Source organism: Strongylocentrotus purpuratus, unplaced genomic scaffold (assembly GCF_000002235.5).
Source record: "Strongylocentrotus purpuratus isolate Spur 01 unplaced genomic scaffold, Spur_5.0 spur5_scaffold_9, whole genome shotgun sequence".
NCBI classification, from domain to species: Eukaryota; Metazoa; Echinodermata; class Echinoidea; order Camarodonta; family Strongylocentrotidae; genus Strongylocentrotus; species Strongylocentrotus purpuratus.
The window spans coordinates 31,822,013-31,837,434 of record NW_022145615.1 but is presented as its reverse complement, the minus strand read 5'-3'; the positions used below and the strand labels follow the sequence as shown (position 1 = coordinate 31,837,434).

At 36.7% G+C, this 15,422-nt stretch overlaps 1 protein-coding gene across 2 annotated transcripts; it reads left to right on the top strand.

The window, feature by feature from the left end:
* The first annotated feature begins 972 nt into the window (after positions 1–972).
* LOC100893682 (dual oxidase maturation factor 1) lies at positions 973–14,346 on the top strand. 2 transcript variants are annotated; one of them, XM_030976854.1, is made up of 10 exons: positions 973–1,298; positions 2,511–2,675; positions 6,501–6,558; positions 7,613–7,750; positions 8,199–8,309; positions 9,140–9,293; positions 9,798–10,015; positions 10,817–11,004; positions 11,954–12,034; positions 12,972–14,346. In XM_030976854.1, exons 2-10 carry the CDS (start codon positions 2,517–2,519, stop codon positions 12,987–12,989), a joined length of 1,125 nt encoding a protein of 374 aa, XP_030832714.1. In that variant the 5' UTR covers positions 973–1,298; positions 2,511–2,516; the 3' UTR covers positions 12,990–14,346. The 2 variants fall into 2 exon arrangements, with proteins under 2 accessions (XP_030832714.1, XP_030832715.1); XM_030976855.1 differs by lacking the exon at positions 973–1,298 and having other exon boundaries at positions 2,575–2,688.
* The last annotated feature ends 1,076 nt before the right edge of the window (positions 14,347–15,422 follow it).

The following is a 15,422-nucleotide window of genomic DNA, read 5'->3' as shown; positions in this document are numbered from 1 at the left end:
ATACCGGATTTACAACAAAGCCGGCGTTTTATAGCATCAACAGTTTAGGATTAATATGGTAAATTCAAGTTCCAAGATTCGTATTTCTGGGCATCATTTCACGAAACCTTCGTAAATGCAAGTTCACGTACCGACATCATATTGAAACGAGTGTTCATTTTGATACAAGCTTTTCAATGGTTTGTCCGCGAACTTGTACTTTAGACGGTCTCGTGAAACACTGCCCTGTCTCAGCTTTAGCCATTGGTTTATTCTGCAGGGCTGCGTCTCACGAAACCGTCATAAGTACAAGTTAGGCGACATCCCGTTAACACGCGTTTCAATGGGATGTCGCTGAACTTGTACTTATGACGGTTTCGTGAGAAGGAAGCCCTGTTGTTTTGCTGGTTCATTCCCAAATCTTTGTCCCTGCCAAAGTAGAATCTGTTGCAGCAGAATAAGAACGCCTGTTTGGATCTCCTTAGTGATGGGATAAGGGAGATGGCCCATTAACAATTGTGTGCCTTTTAACAATAGAAGAATAGCTAGTCTGTAAGTTCAAACCTTGGATGCACTATCCCACTACCTTAACAAAACAACAACAACAACAACAAGAAAGGAACCTCAATAGCACTGTCGAAGTAAATACTATAGAAAAATATAAATATTATCATAAAATATTACAATCCAAAACTCAATTGCAGTAACGTGATACGGAATAAAGAGAAATGAAATAAAGTATACAAAAGATATGAGTTTCTTTAAGAGATGTGATATGTTTTAAATTATAAACGATGAAATGTACACCGAATTAAAGAAATCACACTTTTCTATTAAATATATCATAGTCAAAATCTATATTAAGTAGACTAAATGTATTTTGTTCACTGAACCAACGGTCGCTTGAAATCATTTGTCTACTAAATACTTTTTATAGAGTCTGTTCCGAAAGACTAACTTAATATGACCCAAATCCCCAAGTCCAGATCGGACCTTCTGCTTCTGCAAAGTCTGGATGAAAAAACTCACGGACGTTCGATCTGCAGTTAGTGTTGTTGAATATACAAACCCGGTCGTCCTAGAGTAGTTTCCTTGGCATATCATCCACGACTAAGTTAACGACAGCGTTAAGGACAAAACCTATTTACCAATGGAAGGAAATCACTCTGAAGTATGATTGAAACATATTTAAATGAAGACGTTTGGGTTTTTTCCTAAATTTTTAGTTTACACGATCTTCTTCATGATGGCGTGAGTTTGTGTTCAGTTTGCTGATACCCGGATATAAATTTACTGACACCTGCTCATGCAGAATCAAGGTAAGATAACATTTTGTTAAAATTTTAATGTAGATAACAAGTCAGAGTAAATACGTGTATATATTATCCATATCAACGAATTATCATTAATATGTTTCGATTTTATTTTGTGAATAGGGTTGTCTAATTTTGACATATCCAGTTGTAACCTAATCCATTACAAAGAAAACGGAATAGAAACTGTCTCCAAATCTTAGTTTTATAATGTTCCTAGATTAATTGTTGCATTATTGTGTTCAAGTTCACGGAAGCGGATGATTCGTCTCTAGCTCGACGGTTATATGTAATACACCTCAACGTGTAAACAAACTACTTGCGTATAGCATTTGCTCTCGAAGACAACATTTAAACATGCATATGGAAACAAAAAAAAAATCAATAAGCCTTTCCATGAATCCGACATGCCCTTACAATGGCGTTAGCCCTCGAATAACAAAGAGTGTTCACCATTCCTTGAGAGCTCTATCTTAGAAAATACCCGCTATTAAAATGAGTTTTTTAATTTTATTTAATGGAGTATTTTCTTGATTCACATTTGATTTGTTCAGCAGTGAACATGTTTTTTCGATACCAGAACAAGTCATTTGTTCCCAATTTGTGAAACCCATCGAGACGAATACTGGTATCGTGCTCATGAAAGTTATGTAATCAGTAGTGTACATAAAAGGGTATGAATACATGTCATATTTTTTAGAATGCCTACACTTATTCTTTGGGGTGAGGTTTCCTTTAACGAACTCCTGGCTCTCAAGAGACAAAACGCATAATACCTCCTCAAATTTCGCATTTTCTACTTTATGATATTTTAATATTTTATGTTAGGGAACCTAAATTACAAGCTACGTTTTCCTAAGTTTCCGACTCCGCAATACAGCAAGCAATTATCTTCTAAGTCTCAATTGTATTTTTGTTTTCTTCATTGCACGCACCATATTATTATGTATATTTCTCGTTCGTTAATATTTTAATTAAAATGACTTTGTAGAACAAAAAGTTTGTTAATTTTATTTTCTGATATGTACATTCATGTTCTTACTCAAATGTATCTTATGCGTAAAATCAACGAAAATATACAGGATTATGTATAAATGTTATAGTAAATGATTAAATCAAAATACAGTTTAAGGTAAGCTCTAGCCACAAACTCGAATTCATTGTTTGTTCTAACAAAACAAAAAAATAATTTGTCTGTTTTCACCCTTCATGAGCTAGCGGACAATGATTTTTGATGCTTTTCGAAGTGATGGCTTGCCGACCTATTACTCCCCGAACCAAACACCCGTCACAGAGGATGTCCTCATCCTCGGAATCATCTTCGCTTTCATCATCATCTTCTTCTCTCTCTTTGCTATCCTTCCAGGGATAAGAGGTTGGCAGGTAAGATCAAAAGGTGATATTGATTGGAAGTGGAATGTTGACAAACTTATCAGTTAGCATTTATCATCCGGGTCATACAACTTACCGAGGGACGTTGTTATAAATCGCATGAATAACAGCTAATATTATTATGAGCATTAGAACAGGAAAGGGACGCGTTTACTTTACTTTACTTTATCAGCCGTTGTCAATCCACTGCAGGATGAAGGCCTCAGCATGATGTTTCCAAATGCCTCTGTTCAGCGCCTGTTGGTGCCAATTTGTCTGTCCCCAGAACTGTTGCAGCTCGTCTCGCCATCTTTTTCTTTGACGTCCCCTGTTTCGTTTTCCCTCGTATGGTGTCCAATGAGTGATTGCTGAGCTCCAGCGATTGTCTTTCCTGCGGCTGATGTGGCCTGCCCAATTCCATTTCCTTCTTTTCACTGTTTTAAGGATGTCCTGGACTTTTGTTTGTTCCCTGATCCATTTGTTTGTTTTTCTGTCTTTGTATGTGATGCTTAGAATACTTCTTTCCATGTTGTGTTGCGAGGCTGCTAGCTTTCTTTCCATTTTTGAAGTTAGCGTCCATGTTTCTGCAGCGTATGAGATTGCTGGGATGATGCACTGGTTATATACCTTCTTTTTCAGGCATAATGGAAGTTTGCCTTTCATGATGGTGCTGTATCTGCCAAAGGCTCGCCATCCAGCTTTGATTCTTCTTCTTATTTCGTTGTCTTGATTTTTGTCTTGGAGGGAGAAACGTTGTCCTAGGTAAATATACTCCTCTACTTGCTCCATTTTGGTACCGTTCACTTGGATTTGTTTTGGATCTTTGGCTGATCCTGCCATGACTTTAGTCTTCTTCATGTTCATTTTGAGGCCTGAAAGTCGGCTTGCATCGTCCAGTTCTTGTAGCATTATTTCGAGGTCGTTTAAGTTGTGAGATATGATGACAATATCGTCTGCAAATCTTAAGTGACTCATGTTTTCCCCGTTTATGTTGATTCCCTTTGATGACCAGTCTAATGTTTTGAAGATGCTCTCTAGGCAAGCAGTGAAGAATTTTGGTGAGCCGGTGTCTCCCTGTCGAACTCCCTTTCTTATCATGATTTTGTTGCTGGCCTTGTGCATTCTGACAGTGTTGTAGCAGTCTGAATAAATGTCTTTAAGGATTTTGATGTATGTATTGTTGATTCCTTGGTCTTGAAGTGCCTTCAGTACTGCGTAGGTTTCTACGGAATCAAATGCCTTTTCATAGTCTACGAATGCTACGCATAGGGGGATGTTGAACTCTTGGCATTTTTCTTTCAGTTGATTAATGGTGTGGATGTGGTCCATAGTTGAGAAACCCCTTCTGAAGCCTGCCTGCTCCCTAGGTTGGTTGTTATCAAGGATTTTCTCTAGCCGGTTGGTGATGATTTTTGTGTACAGCTTATACAGGTTTGAGAGGAGGCTGATGGGTCTGTAGTTCTTTAGATCTCGCTTGTCCCCCTTTTTGTGCAGAATTATCATTGTGGCTTCTTTCCATTGATGTGGTATTCTCCTCGTTTGCATACATACATTGTAAAGTTTGGCTAGTTCCTCAGTTATTGTGTCTCCTCCTTCTTTGATTGTGTCTATAAGTATGCTGTCTGGGCCTGGTGACTTCCCTCTCTTCATTTGATTTATTGCATGTTGAACCTCCCAATCAGTTACAACTGGGATCTCTTCTTGTGGTTCTCCTGGATCTTCTGTCTCTTTATTGCTATTGTATAGTTGTTCATAAAACTCTTCAATTCTTTGAAGTATCTGGTCCTGATCTGTGATTTCTTGTCCATTGCTGTCGAGGAGGCTTGTGATTTTCTGTTTTCCATGTGCTAGTTTCTTGAAAGTTTTCTTCAGGCTTCTGTTTTCCTCAATTGTGGATTTGATCATTGTTGTGTTGTAACTACGGATGTCTTCACGTAGCTTTTTCCTTACTGTTTTGCAGGTTTCTACATATTCAACATTTTGGATGCCTATGCCTTCTGCTTTCATGTTCCTTCTTTTTTCCATGAGTTTTCTGGTAGATTCTGATATCTTGTTTTCACGGGTTTTTGGTTTTTTCCCTGCGATCTTTATGGCGGTTTCTTGGGTTTTTTCCACTAGCAGATCAGTCCATGTTTTAAGGGATCTGTTTCCTTCTTCGTCTGTGCATTTGTCCGTCAAAAGTTGAAATTGGTTTTTCAACTCCAGTTGAAATTCTGTTCTCTTCGCTTTTAGTTTCTCTAGGTTGATGCTACTTTGTTTTGGTTTTAGGAGTTTTTGCCTCTCTAGTCTGGTGTTGATTTTCATCTTGCCCATTACCATCCTGTGGTCACTTCCCACGTTCACCTTGCTGATTGTTTTCACGTCTTGGATGATGTGAGGGTTATCAGTTAGTATGAAGTCAATTTCATTCTTTGTGTTTCCGCCTGGGCTTTTCCATGTCCATTTCCTGGATGCTCCTTTCTTGAAGAAAGTGTTCATTATTTTCATTTTGTTGCTAATGGCAAATTCAAGAAGTCGGTCCCCCTGTCGTTTCTTTGCCCACTTCCGAAGGGGCCGATTGTGCTTTCTTCTCCTTCCTCTCTTTTCCCGACCTTGGCGTTAAAGTCACCCATGACTATTGTAAACTGTGTTTTACTGCCTTTCATCACGTCCGTTATTTTCTCGTAATGATTAAAGACATTTTTGCATCCTGTTTACTATTACTACTACGACTAATATTACTGCTACTATTACTACTACGACTAATTTTACTGTTACTATTATTACTACTACGACGACTACAACTACCATTGCTTCGACGACTACTACTATACCTCTACTGTTACTACGACGACATCAACGACGACTACTACTACTACTACTACTACTACTACTACTACTGCTGCTGCTGCTGCTGCTGCTGCTGCTGCTACTACTACTACTACTACTACTCCTACTCCTACTACTACTGATACATAACCTACTACTACTACTACTGCTACTGCTACTGCAATCAACTCGTCATACGTTGAATCAGTTGGGAACGCAATAAATAGTTCGACTTATGCAAAATTCGACTTAGAAAGTGGAAATAACACATGTTTTGCATTGTTTGGTCCAAAAATTGATCGTCTCTACCAAAATGCGACCTATGCGACTTCGAGTTATGCAGAGTTAACTATTACTAGTACTACTAACAATAATAATACAAACCCGTGGTAGTTTTGCCCATCCCCAATTCCGATGCCCACCCTTATATTTATGTATTATCTCCCTCTCTCTTTCTTTCTCTTTTTCTCTCTCCCTCTCTCTTTCTCCCAATTCTCTCTAGCAGGATTATATCGAGTATTAAGTAGGATTCAAGATTCAAGATTATTTTATTGGTCCATGCATGCGAACATTACATAGAAATTTTGCTTCCAATGGCTTTTTTGACAGTGAAAAATACAAATGATAGAAAATACAATATAACATTTAACAATAGAAAACGATGGACATAAAGATATGGATAATTGTTTATTATGTGCATGCGCATGGACCATTGGGTTATGATGGGTTACTATATTTTGTCAAATGGAACAAAGAATCCAACCTCCCTCGATGTTCTTCCATTCATTAGTCAAAAGACCCGCGTACAACTCCGGCCACTTTTACAAATCATATTTTAAAGAGATGATGTATATTAGTAACTAAAGTTGCATATGGAACCCGTTTTCTAGAGACTGTTGAAAATGAAAAAAAGTTCATTAAAGTCGACTCAATATCAGGGTGGACTTCTTTTCAATTAATAAGTTCATTTATCTTGTGGCATATTCTAAAAATATTTTACAACTATTTTTTGTTTATCTTACAATGCAGCGATTATTTCTGTTTTGCCGGATCACAATAAGTCTCTTTATTGGTGCTTCAATAATGCGTAAGTATAAGACCATTGTTTAAATTATTCGTATTTTACTCAGTAAAATATCACTGATATAAGTAATCTCTGAGGTGTAAGTACTTGATTCTTCTCTTTATTTTTAACAACAGTTTGCAGAGTTTGCACTCTGGGTTCATGCAACCCCAGTAATTATTATTACCCCAACATTGCCAGGTATCAATTTGAGACACCTGGGTCAAGTGTGATAAAATTGGAAAGACACCGTATTCAAGGATGCAAGCAATTTCGATCAGACGCTTATGAAGTTCCTGTTTGAATAGCTATATTGGAAGGCCTTTTCCAATTTTTTTATTATGTATTTAATATGACGCAACCACACAAAAAAGTAATTATGCATTTTGTCAGAAGGCTTCACAGCTATATATATTGCACGATGTTTAATAATTTATTTTGCTGAATATAATTCTTCGCACAAAAGCAAACATACAGGTTAAAATTCACAAACTTGATTTGCAAATGAAACGAAAGTATAAGTTAATCTTCTTCTTCTTCTTCTTTATCTCCTCCTCCTTCTTCGTCCCGCCACCACCACAATCACCACTATCATTATCATAATTATCTTCTTCTTCTTCACTTCCTTCCTCTTTTTTCCACCACCACCACCACCATCGTCATTATCATCTTCATCATCATCATCATCATTATCTTCTTCTTCTTCGTCGTCGTCTTCTTTTGCTTCTTCTTCTTCTGCTTCTTCTTGTTCTGCTTCCTTTTCTTCTTCTTCTTCTTCTTGAAATTTATCACGAAGACCAACTATGATTGCAAGCTGATGTGAGGCAGTCTGATGCAATGTATTGATATTTCTGTAGGAGCAATCCCTGAATATTATGCTCTTTGTTGTCGGCATGTATGTAGTCTCTGCTACACATATTGCTTGTAATTCTTCTTTAACCTCTTTAGATATGTTGTACATGATTTCACATAGTAAACAGTCAAATTACGAGAATCAGCTTCGTTTTCTATTACATGTCTTTTGTAGGGTGTTTGTGACAACAGAATAATTAATTTTCATTTTCATTTTCATTTTCAGTGTCAAACTTTGGTCAATCGTGGGAAGTTTCGTTCATCAGAAACGTCACGACGGCTTATCGAACCGGTAGGTCCGGGGAGATACAGGCCGATATCGGGGTCAAAATTGGGTTGCGAGCAGTTAATATCACACTCAAAGGTAAATACAATGTGATGATAATGATGAAGATAAGACTTGTAATGATGATGATGATGACGACGACAACGAAGACGATGATGATAATGATAATGATGCTAGTAATAAGAGTAATATTACTAATATTATAATAACAATGATGACGATGATGATGATGATGATGATGACGACGATCATATACAAGTAGAAGAAGAAAGAAGAACATGATTATAATATTGGAGCGCCTGGAATACATTGCGTGGTGGATATATTATGTACGCTTTAAAATGAAGCCGAAAGTTACTTACCGTATTTTAACATACTGTTATTATAACGTAGCGTATTGGCAATTGTAATGAAAAGACTAGTTCACTCTTACGTAATAATAGTATTACATCACCCTTCATTGTATGGTGTATTGATTGTTACGCTTCATTGTATCGTGTATTGATTGTTACTTTCCATTGTTCAGGTATCCCTGAAGACCAAGACGGTGATTCTGCTGCTTCGGGTGAGAGAGTCAACTACAATGAAAGGTTTCATTTCGAAGGATTGCAAGGAAGAAACGGATTCGGAAGATTTGGTAAATACTAAACGTCACTGATCGATGAAGTTTATCTTGTTGGTGATGTAACGTAGGGAATATTTTACAATTTGTTTTCCTTACAATCAATGGCCTCGACCAATATACTAAACGACCTCATAGGCAGTCGATAAATCAACCCACGGAGTGAATTTGAATAGTTAATTGTGTTTTCATTACAATCAATGGCCTCGACCAATATACTAAACGACCTCATAGGCAGTCGATAAATCGACCCACGGAGTGAATTTAAATAGCTAATTGTGTTTTCATTACAATAACATATTAATCCGAACATTTGATACTATATACAATAAGATATTGAAATCACCCCCTAGTTCAAGTTCAAGTTCAAGTTGGTTTATCTTCCACTTACTTACTTACTTACTTACTAACTTACTCACACACTTGTTTACTAACTTGCTTACTTACTAACTAACTTACTAAATGACGTACATGCTTACTTACTTACTTACTAACTAACTTACATGCTCAGTGGCGTACGCAGGATTTTTTCAAGGGGGGGGGGGGGTTAACATTTGAAATCGGAGGGGGGGGGGGGGGGGTAAGAGGACACGTTTTTTTTTTGGTCTCGATTTTGGAAATTTTACATTGTTCTTCGTGGGGGGGGGGGGGAGAGGTCACGTTTTTTAGGTCAACCATTGGCATAATTTGTTTTATTTTTTTTTATAATTAAAAAAAAAACAAAGGGGGGGGGTTCCTTCAAAATACACACATTAAAAATACCAAAGGAGGGGGTTGCTGACTTAATTACTTACTCACTTGCTTGCTTTCTTACTAACTCACTTATTACTGTTTTTGTTCCGCAGCTGGAAGAATCAATCGTGAGTTTCGTGAGGCTCAGTATCGTGGGTTACCTTACCCGATTCTATGGGTGGCTGAATACTTTGTCCTAGATGGAGAAGATATAAGATGGGGGCGCTCATACCGCTTGGCTGGATTCTACGCAGCTCTGTTAATTTGGTAAGTATGATCAGGGAGTTCCATTTCAACTCCATGGTATGATGAAATTAAAATAAATCTTGATACAGCGCCTAGCCGCCCAATACAAAAATATCGCTTACACAGTGAAATGTAATGTAATGTTATGTAATGTGTATTTATTTATTTATTTATTCATGATTTCTTTCAACGGGGTAGTTTCATTCATTTCCACTGGAAGCCAGTGGATCTGCTTTAATTTCAAGAAAGCCCTGCATAGTACAACGACAGTATAAAAACATAAGTATAATAATACATTAATTAAAAATTGTACATAGTTATAAGGAATGCATGAGCCACATCCCAATGATTCTACATGGATTGAAAAGCTACCTGATCAAACAGCTGATGTTGTGCGAAATATCAAATTAAACATAATATCTTTCAATAATAAATGTACAAATGTCATACTTACAGTTACCAGAAATAGCAAATAATTTACGTATTCTAACGGTTGATTGATTCTTGTTTTTTTTAATCCTACAGGTTATCCTTTCCTCTGTGGTTGATCACCAATATCCTCTTGATGATTGGTGCTTTACCAAATGCTTTCTTCATGCTCTCTCTGACTGGTGGCTGTATGCTTGGAGCTAATGTCTTATATGCTTCTATCAGATACGGATCTTATCTATCCATCCCATTCTCTGCTCATCACATCTTAGATTTCAGCTACGGATGGTCGTTTTATCTCTGCCTGGTCGGAGGTGAGACATTAATTAAAGCCCGACTGTACTAATTGTAGCTACTCGCTCCCTCTATATAGAAAACAATGCCTAATCGGTGACCATTGGTCCCCCATGTTCCTCTTTTTCTTATGTTAATTGAGAGCTGAGTTGATGAGATAGCCACTGTCAGTGAACACCATGTGTTGTCTAATCCTCCCTAGCCAACTAATAGAGAAGGCCTTTAAGTGCCAAAGTAGGGGCGGGAGGAGGAGGGGGGGGGGTATACTCGCATAATACGGTATACTGGGATGTACCGCTCTGGCAGGTCGATTTATTTTTGCTTTAAATAAATAGAAATGGGGTAATGAATTACGATAATTATTATTGCGTGGTAAACACTTTCTTGCTGGTTATGATTATGTTTGATTTGGGAGAGAGGCCATTCAATAATCATAGAGGTAAATTAAATTTCATAATATTGATAATGGTATCAGGTTTACTTCGCATACCATGGTAATGATGTAATAGTAATTAGAATGATGATTATCGTGAATTGCAATATATATATTTTGCAAATACCCACTCATCAAATTAACGTGTCGTGCTCTTGTTTAAGATGCTTTTAACAAATGTGTTATGCTCTTGGTTAAAACCCTTTTAACAATTTGATTACGTCGAAACAATGTATATACATATTTTCTGCATAATTTTACCACGACTTCTTCGAAACATTGATCATTGTCATCGCTCCAAAATATAGACAATGAATATGGATACAATAAGCCCCGGGAAGCATGTGAACCTTGAACAAACTTTCTTGTTGATGATCTTGTTGCTTAGGTCTGGTTGCGGTTATCCTGGCCATCGTTTGTCATGTCCTTCGTCTCTTCTTCCCTGTTGGCATGGAAGAATTCTTCGGATTCAAGGAAGATTTCTCTCAAGACAATGTTAAATACTACCATGGGAGACCAAGAACGGCAAAGACCGCGAAGCAAACACACACGAAACAAGTTCACGGGGATAAACCGGTAAATAGTCACACCCAAAACATTTCTCTCTCTCTCTCTCTCTTTTCTTTCTTTCTTCTGTGATTAATTGTATAGCTAGGGTTGAAAAAAAGAAGAGATTTTGTTAATATCAATTCCTTTTGTTGTGATAAAATTATTTTTATTATTGTTGTTATTCTTCTTCGTCTTCTTCTTCTTCTTCTTCTTCTTCTTCTTCTTCTTCTTCTTCTCCTACTTCTTCTTCTTCTTCTTCTTCTTCTTCTTCTTCTCCTTCTTCTTCTTCTTCTTCTTCTTCTTCTTCTTCTTTCCTTCTTCTTCTTCTCCTTCTTCTTCTTATTACTTATCATTATTATTTTCGTCATAGTTATAATTATTGTTATTATTTTTATTATTATAATCATTATTATTATTATTATTGTGGTTGATATTATTGTTGATGTCATCATCATCATCACAACACAAGAGATTTAGACACAGTTGAATATCCCCTTTAAATCCTCAATGTACTACTTATAGCTATACTTGCGCCCTCTATACAGCAAACAATGCCTAATCGGCGCCTGTTGGTCCCCAATGATCCCCTTTTTCTTATGTTAATTGAGAGCTGATTTGATGAGATAATCACCTGCCAGTGATCTTGTAGGGAGGTCTAATGCCCCTGGCCAAACTAGTGCAGACGGGCTTTAATTCATGGATGGATAGCTATCTTATCTTCGACTTCTATATTCATTTTCTATTATTGATCATGTCATTACTTACATTTGCATATATCTCTACATTAGTATGGTTCGATATGCCTTTTAAGGCCGTACATTTTTGTGTGTGGCCTATTTATAAATATATTTTTACTTATCGTACATTGATATTTGTAAATATCGAATTTAAATGAATTGAAGTTGTCCCTCGAAATGAAGTATATTTCCCACAAGTTTATGTTGATTGTATTAATGATTTTATCCATACTTTTCAGGCAATGCCACCTAGAAGGTTTACCAGAAGGTTGTCCGTTTCTGTTGCAAAGGCTGTTGGGATACGCGGACCAAGAATGACGGTAAAGTGATATACTCTTTTTTTTTCTTCTTGTTTCCAAAGAATTTTTTTTATTCAATCATTCTTGACCAAGAACAAAACAGTAGACTTGAACAAAGTACATGTTGTGACACATTGTTAAACCAAACATTGTTACATCAGTTGCACATGCCTCCATTTATCTAGTAATATAACAAATTTATTGCGTTTGATAGAAAGAACCCGCTCAACTTCATAAAAACGTTTAAGCAATTCAAAGATAACCGTTCCCTTTTGCATTTCGCAGAGAATATAAAGTATTTTGCATATAAAATGACAAAATGATATACTCTCTTACTATCCTGACTTTACCAGTTACCACCCAAACTTTTTCTCCTACCTGACTAATTTATCATACTCTCCCAGCTTACCATCCTAACTACTATTAAAAATTGCTATTATAGTTAACTCTCATTACCATCCTAAATACTTTCCTATAATTACTACCCTAAGTTACTCATTCTATTTGTTATTATAACCTAACATACTGTTCTAAATTACTATTTAAACTTACCGTCTTAATACGATCGTAACTTGCAATTTCAATTTACTCTCATAACTTACTATCCTAATTACTCTCCCAATTACTATACCCTAAAACAAAGTTTAGTCATTGATGAAACTCTCTGTACGTGACCTCCCCCAATCGTTAGTACAAATACCTACTTTATTGTAAAGGGTATACCAACAATCATCTATCATCACGATTACAACTTCTTTGAAAAAAATAGACTCAAGGAATTTCAATACCCATTGTTTATTCCATAGAAATCATGTTCAGATAATGTAATACGTCATTGTAATGTTCGTAATGTTTCAAAGGGTGATAGAAGGGTCTATTGAAATTTTAAAAAAAAAATTGATTTTCGAAAGTGGTTGCGATCATGTTTGTCATGCATGGATACAATTTTATTTTTCAGACGGCGTGGGAAAAATAGATCATCTTTATCATCATCATCATCCTCCTCGTCAGTGAGGAAGGCTGATTTTCTGAGTAAAACGACAATCTCCTAGAAACTTGCCAGCAGCGACCTATTCTGGTAGATGGACCCGGGAGATGGACAAGCTTGAATAAACTCCCAGGACTACCCAATCGGCTACGTGAATGCGTCCAAAGTACTTACTTGGCTTTCAATATTGCCTATGTCTCTAACATTTTTTCATCAGACATTTGAGCATTTTTCATAAAACCGTCGTAAGTTCAACTTCACCGACATCCCGTTATTCAGAGCGCGTGTTAAATTTAATACACGCATTTTAATGGGTTGCCGGCGAACTTCGTACTTAGAACAGATTCGTGAAACGTTGCCCTGATCGCTTGCAAATTAATTTCTGATACACTTACATCTCACATATTAAAGTATCCACCTCTGATATTTTGACTTGCATTCTAATATCCGATTCACAACAAGAGACCGACACCAGATCGAACTCGGTTGGTGTGGACTGTGGAGTCAGTTTGGAGTCGGTTTGGGAATGATGACCGAATCATAACCGCTGTTATTTTTTACTTTTGACGTTTTGACATCTGAACTACCTCTGGAATTTGTATTATCTCTTACATTTTAACTAAGAACCCTGTAAGATTTACCTGCAATTTTAGCGAGAAATGATGTAAACCGATTCAACTACTGCAATAAACGACTCAAATTAATTGTGCCGGAAATAATTATGTGGGTACTTAATGCTGAAACTTGGTTCCGTGATTTTGAAATATCTATCTCATAATTTCGTTAATATAATGCTTATGAAACAATTAATGTTGACGATGTAACACTTTTCTTAAAAGACTTTATAGTAAAATGGTGAAAAGGAATTTTACCTAGGCCGTTTGTAGTGTTCTTTTTCATTATGTTGAAATACAAAAACATGAAGACTTGTATCGTTAAGAATTTTATTTTTTTGTGATTTAAAACTTTGTAAAACTGAAATAAGTGACTCACCATGTGATGTGTGAAATGCAACGGGATTTAAGAAGATCTGTGTATTTTAAAAGTTTTTTAAAAACTACTTATTAACTAAGAACGTGTCATTCAACGGATGATAATTTTATATTGGATAGATGAACATAGTTTTTACGTATGTTTCTAGTCATATAAAGGTCGGGTGACATCCAAACATAAGTTCATTCTAACAAGAGACAGTGGTATGTAACTTCCCCTAGCTCAGCACATGCTCACAAAAGAATTGCATGCGATCATACGATACCTCCACATTACCTTTCTTTTCCTGGAGATGGTAAAGCATGTCTGACATAGCAACTCCTATGTTGGTATTATATGGTATATTGTAATTGTATAATTGTAATTAAACAAGCGGTCAGCTCTGGTAAAGCTTACATACCACTGTCGCTTGTTAGCGCAATAGTGATTGACAGATGATGTCATTTAGGGAATGAGATCTGGAGCATTTTTAGGATGGAGCTTAGCAGGAGTGAGAAAATTATTTCAAAAAAATATTTAAAAATCGATGAAATATATTTAGATGTTTGAATAACAAAATATGAGTTGTATGCAGCCCTGCAAGCACGTGAACAGAAATCAACTTATATTTGGATTTCACCCGACCCTTAAATGAATTGTTGTAATAAGTGTAAATAATTTCGCAACAAAATTGTAATCAGTTTGTAACAACCCTCAAAAGCACATTAAGTTTTTCATATTGAGGAAAAATAGCCTTGGGAAATATACGTCATTGTGTACGCCAATAACCAACTCATGCATGAACATTTGTACAAATGCCCCCCCCCCCCCCAATATCCACAGATCTTTTACACATGCAGACGTCCCACTTTGTGCATTTTATAATAATCACTACCAACGTAGTGATGGAGGTGCTTCATGAATACCTTTTTCTTTGCCCTCTTGAAAAGAATACCCTTCACGAATACGAATCCAGCAGTGGACTCGGTGAGTTTTACAGTTTCATACAAATGAACTTTATCTGCCCACGCATTCGCAGATAACTTCTCTCAAGTGGCTTATTTATATCGAAATATCTCATGAGATAGAACAGAAGTACGAATCTTTTGATTGCTTTACTGCATTTCCTGTGTAGCCTAAAGATCTGTTACTGAAAGTGGCGTAGCGGTGGTCCAAGCAGCAAGCTGCATTGGCGAGACACCATGATTTATCATCTTCTGTAATTCCACGTTCCCTTCTCCATCTCCTCCTTTGTTCTCCCCTCCCTCCCTCCCTCCCTCTCTCTGTTCCCCTTTCACCCGCTGTTTTATTTCTTTTGCCCACCTTTTGCTATAAATAGTGGCCCTTGCCCCTCTTGCCCCTAAGCCCCCATGTAGCTACGCCACTAAATATAGGATTATGTAGATACGTCTACATACAAAGATATAACCAAAAAACAAAATAGCGACA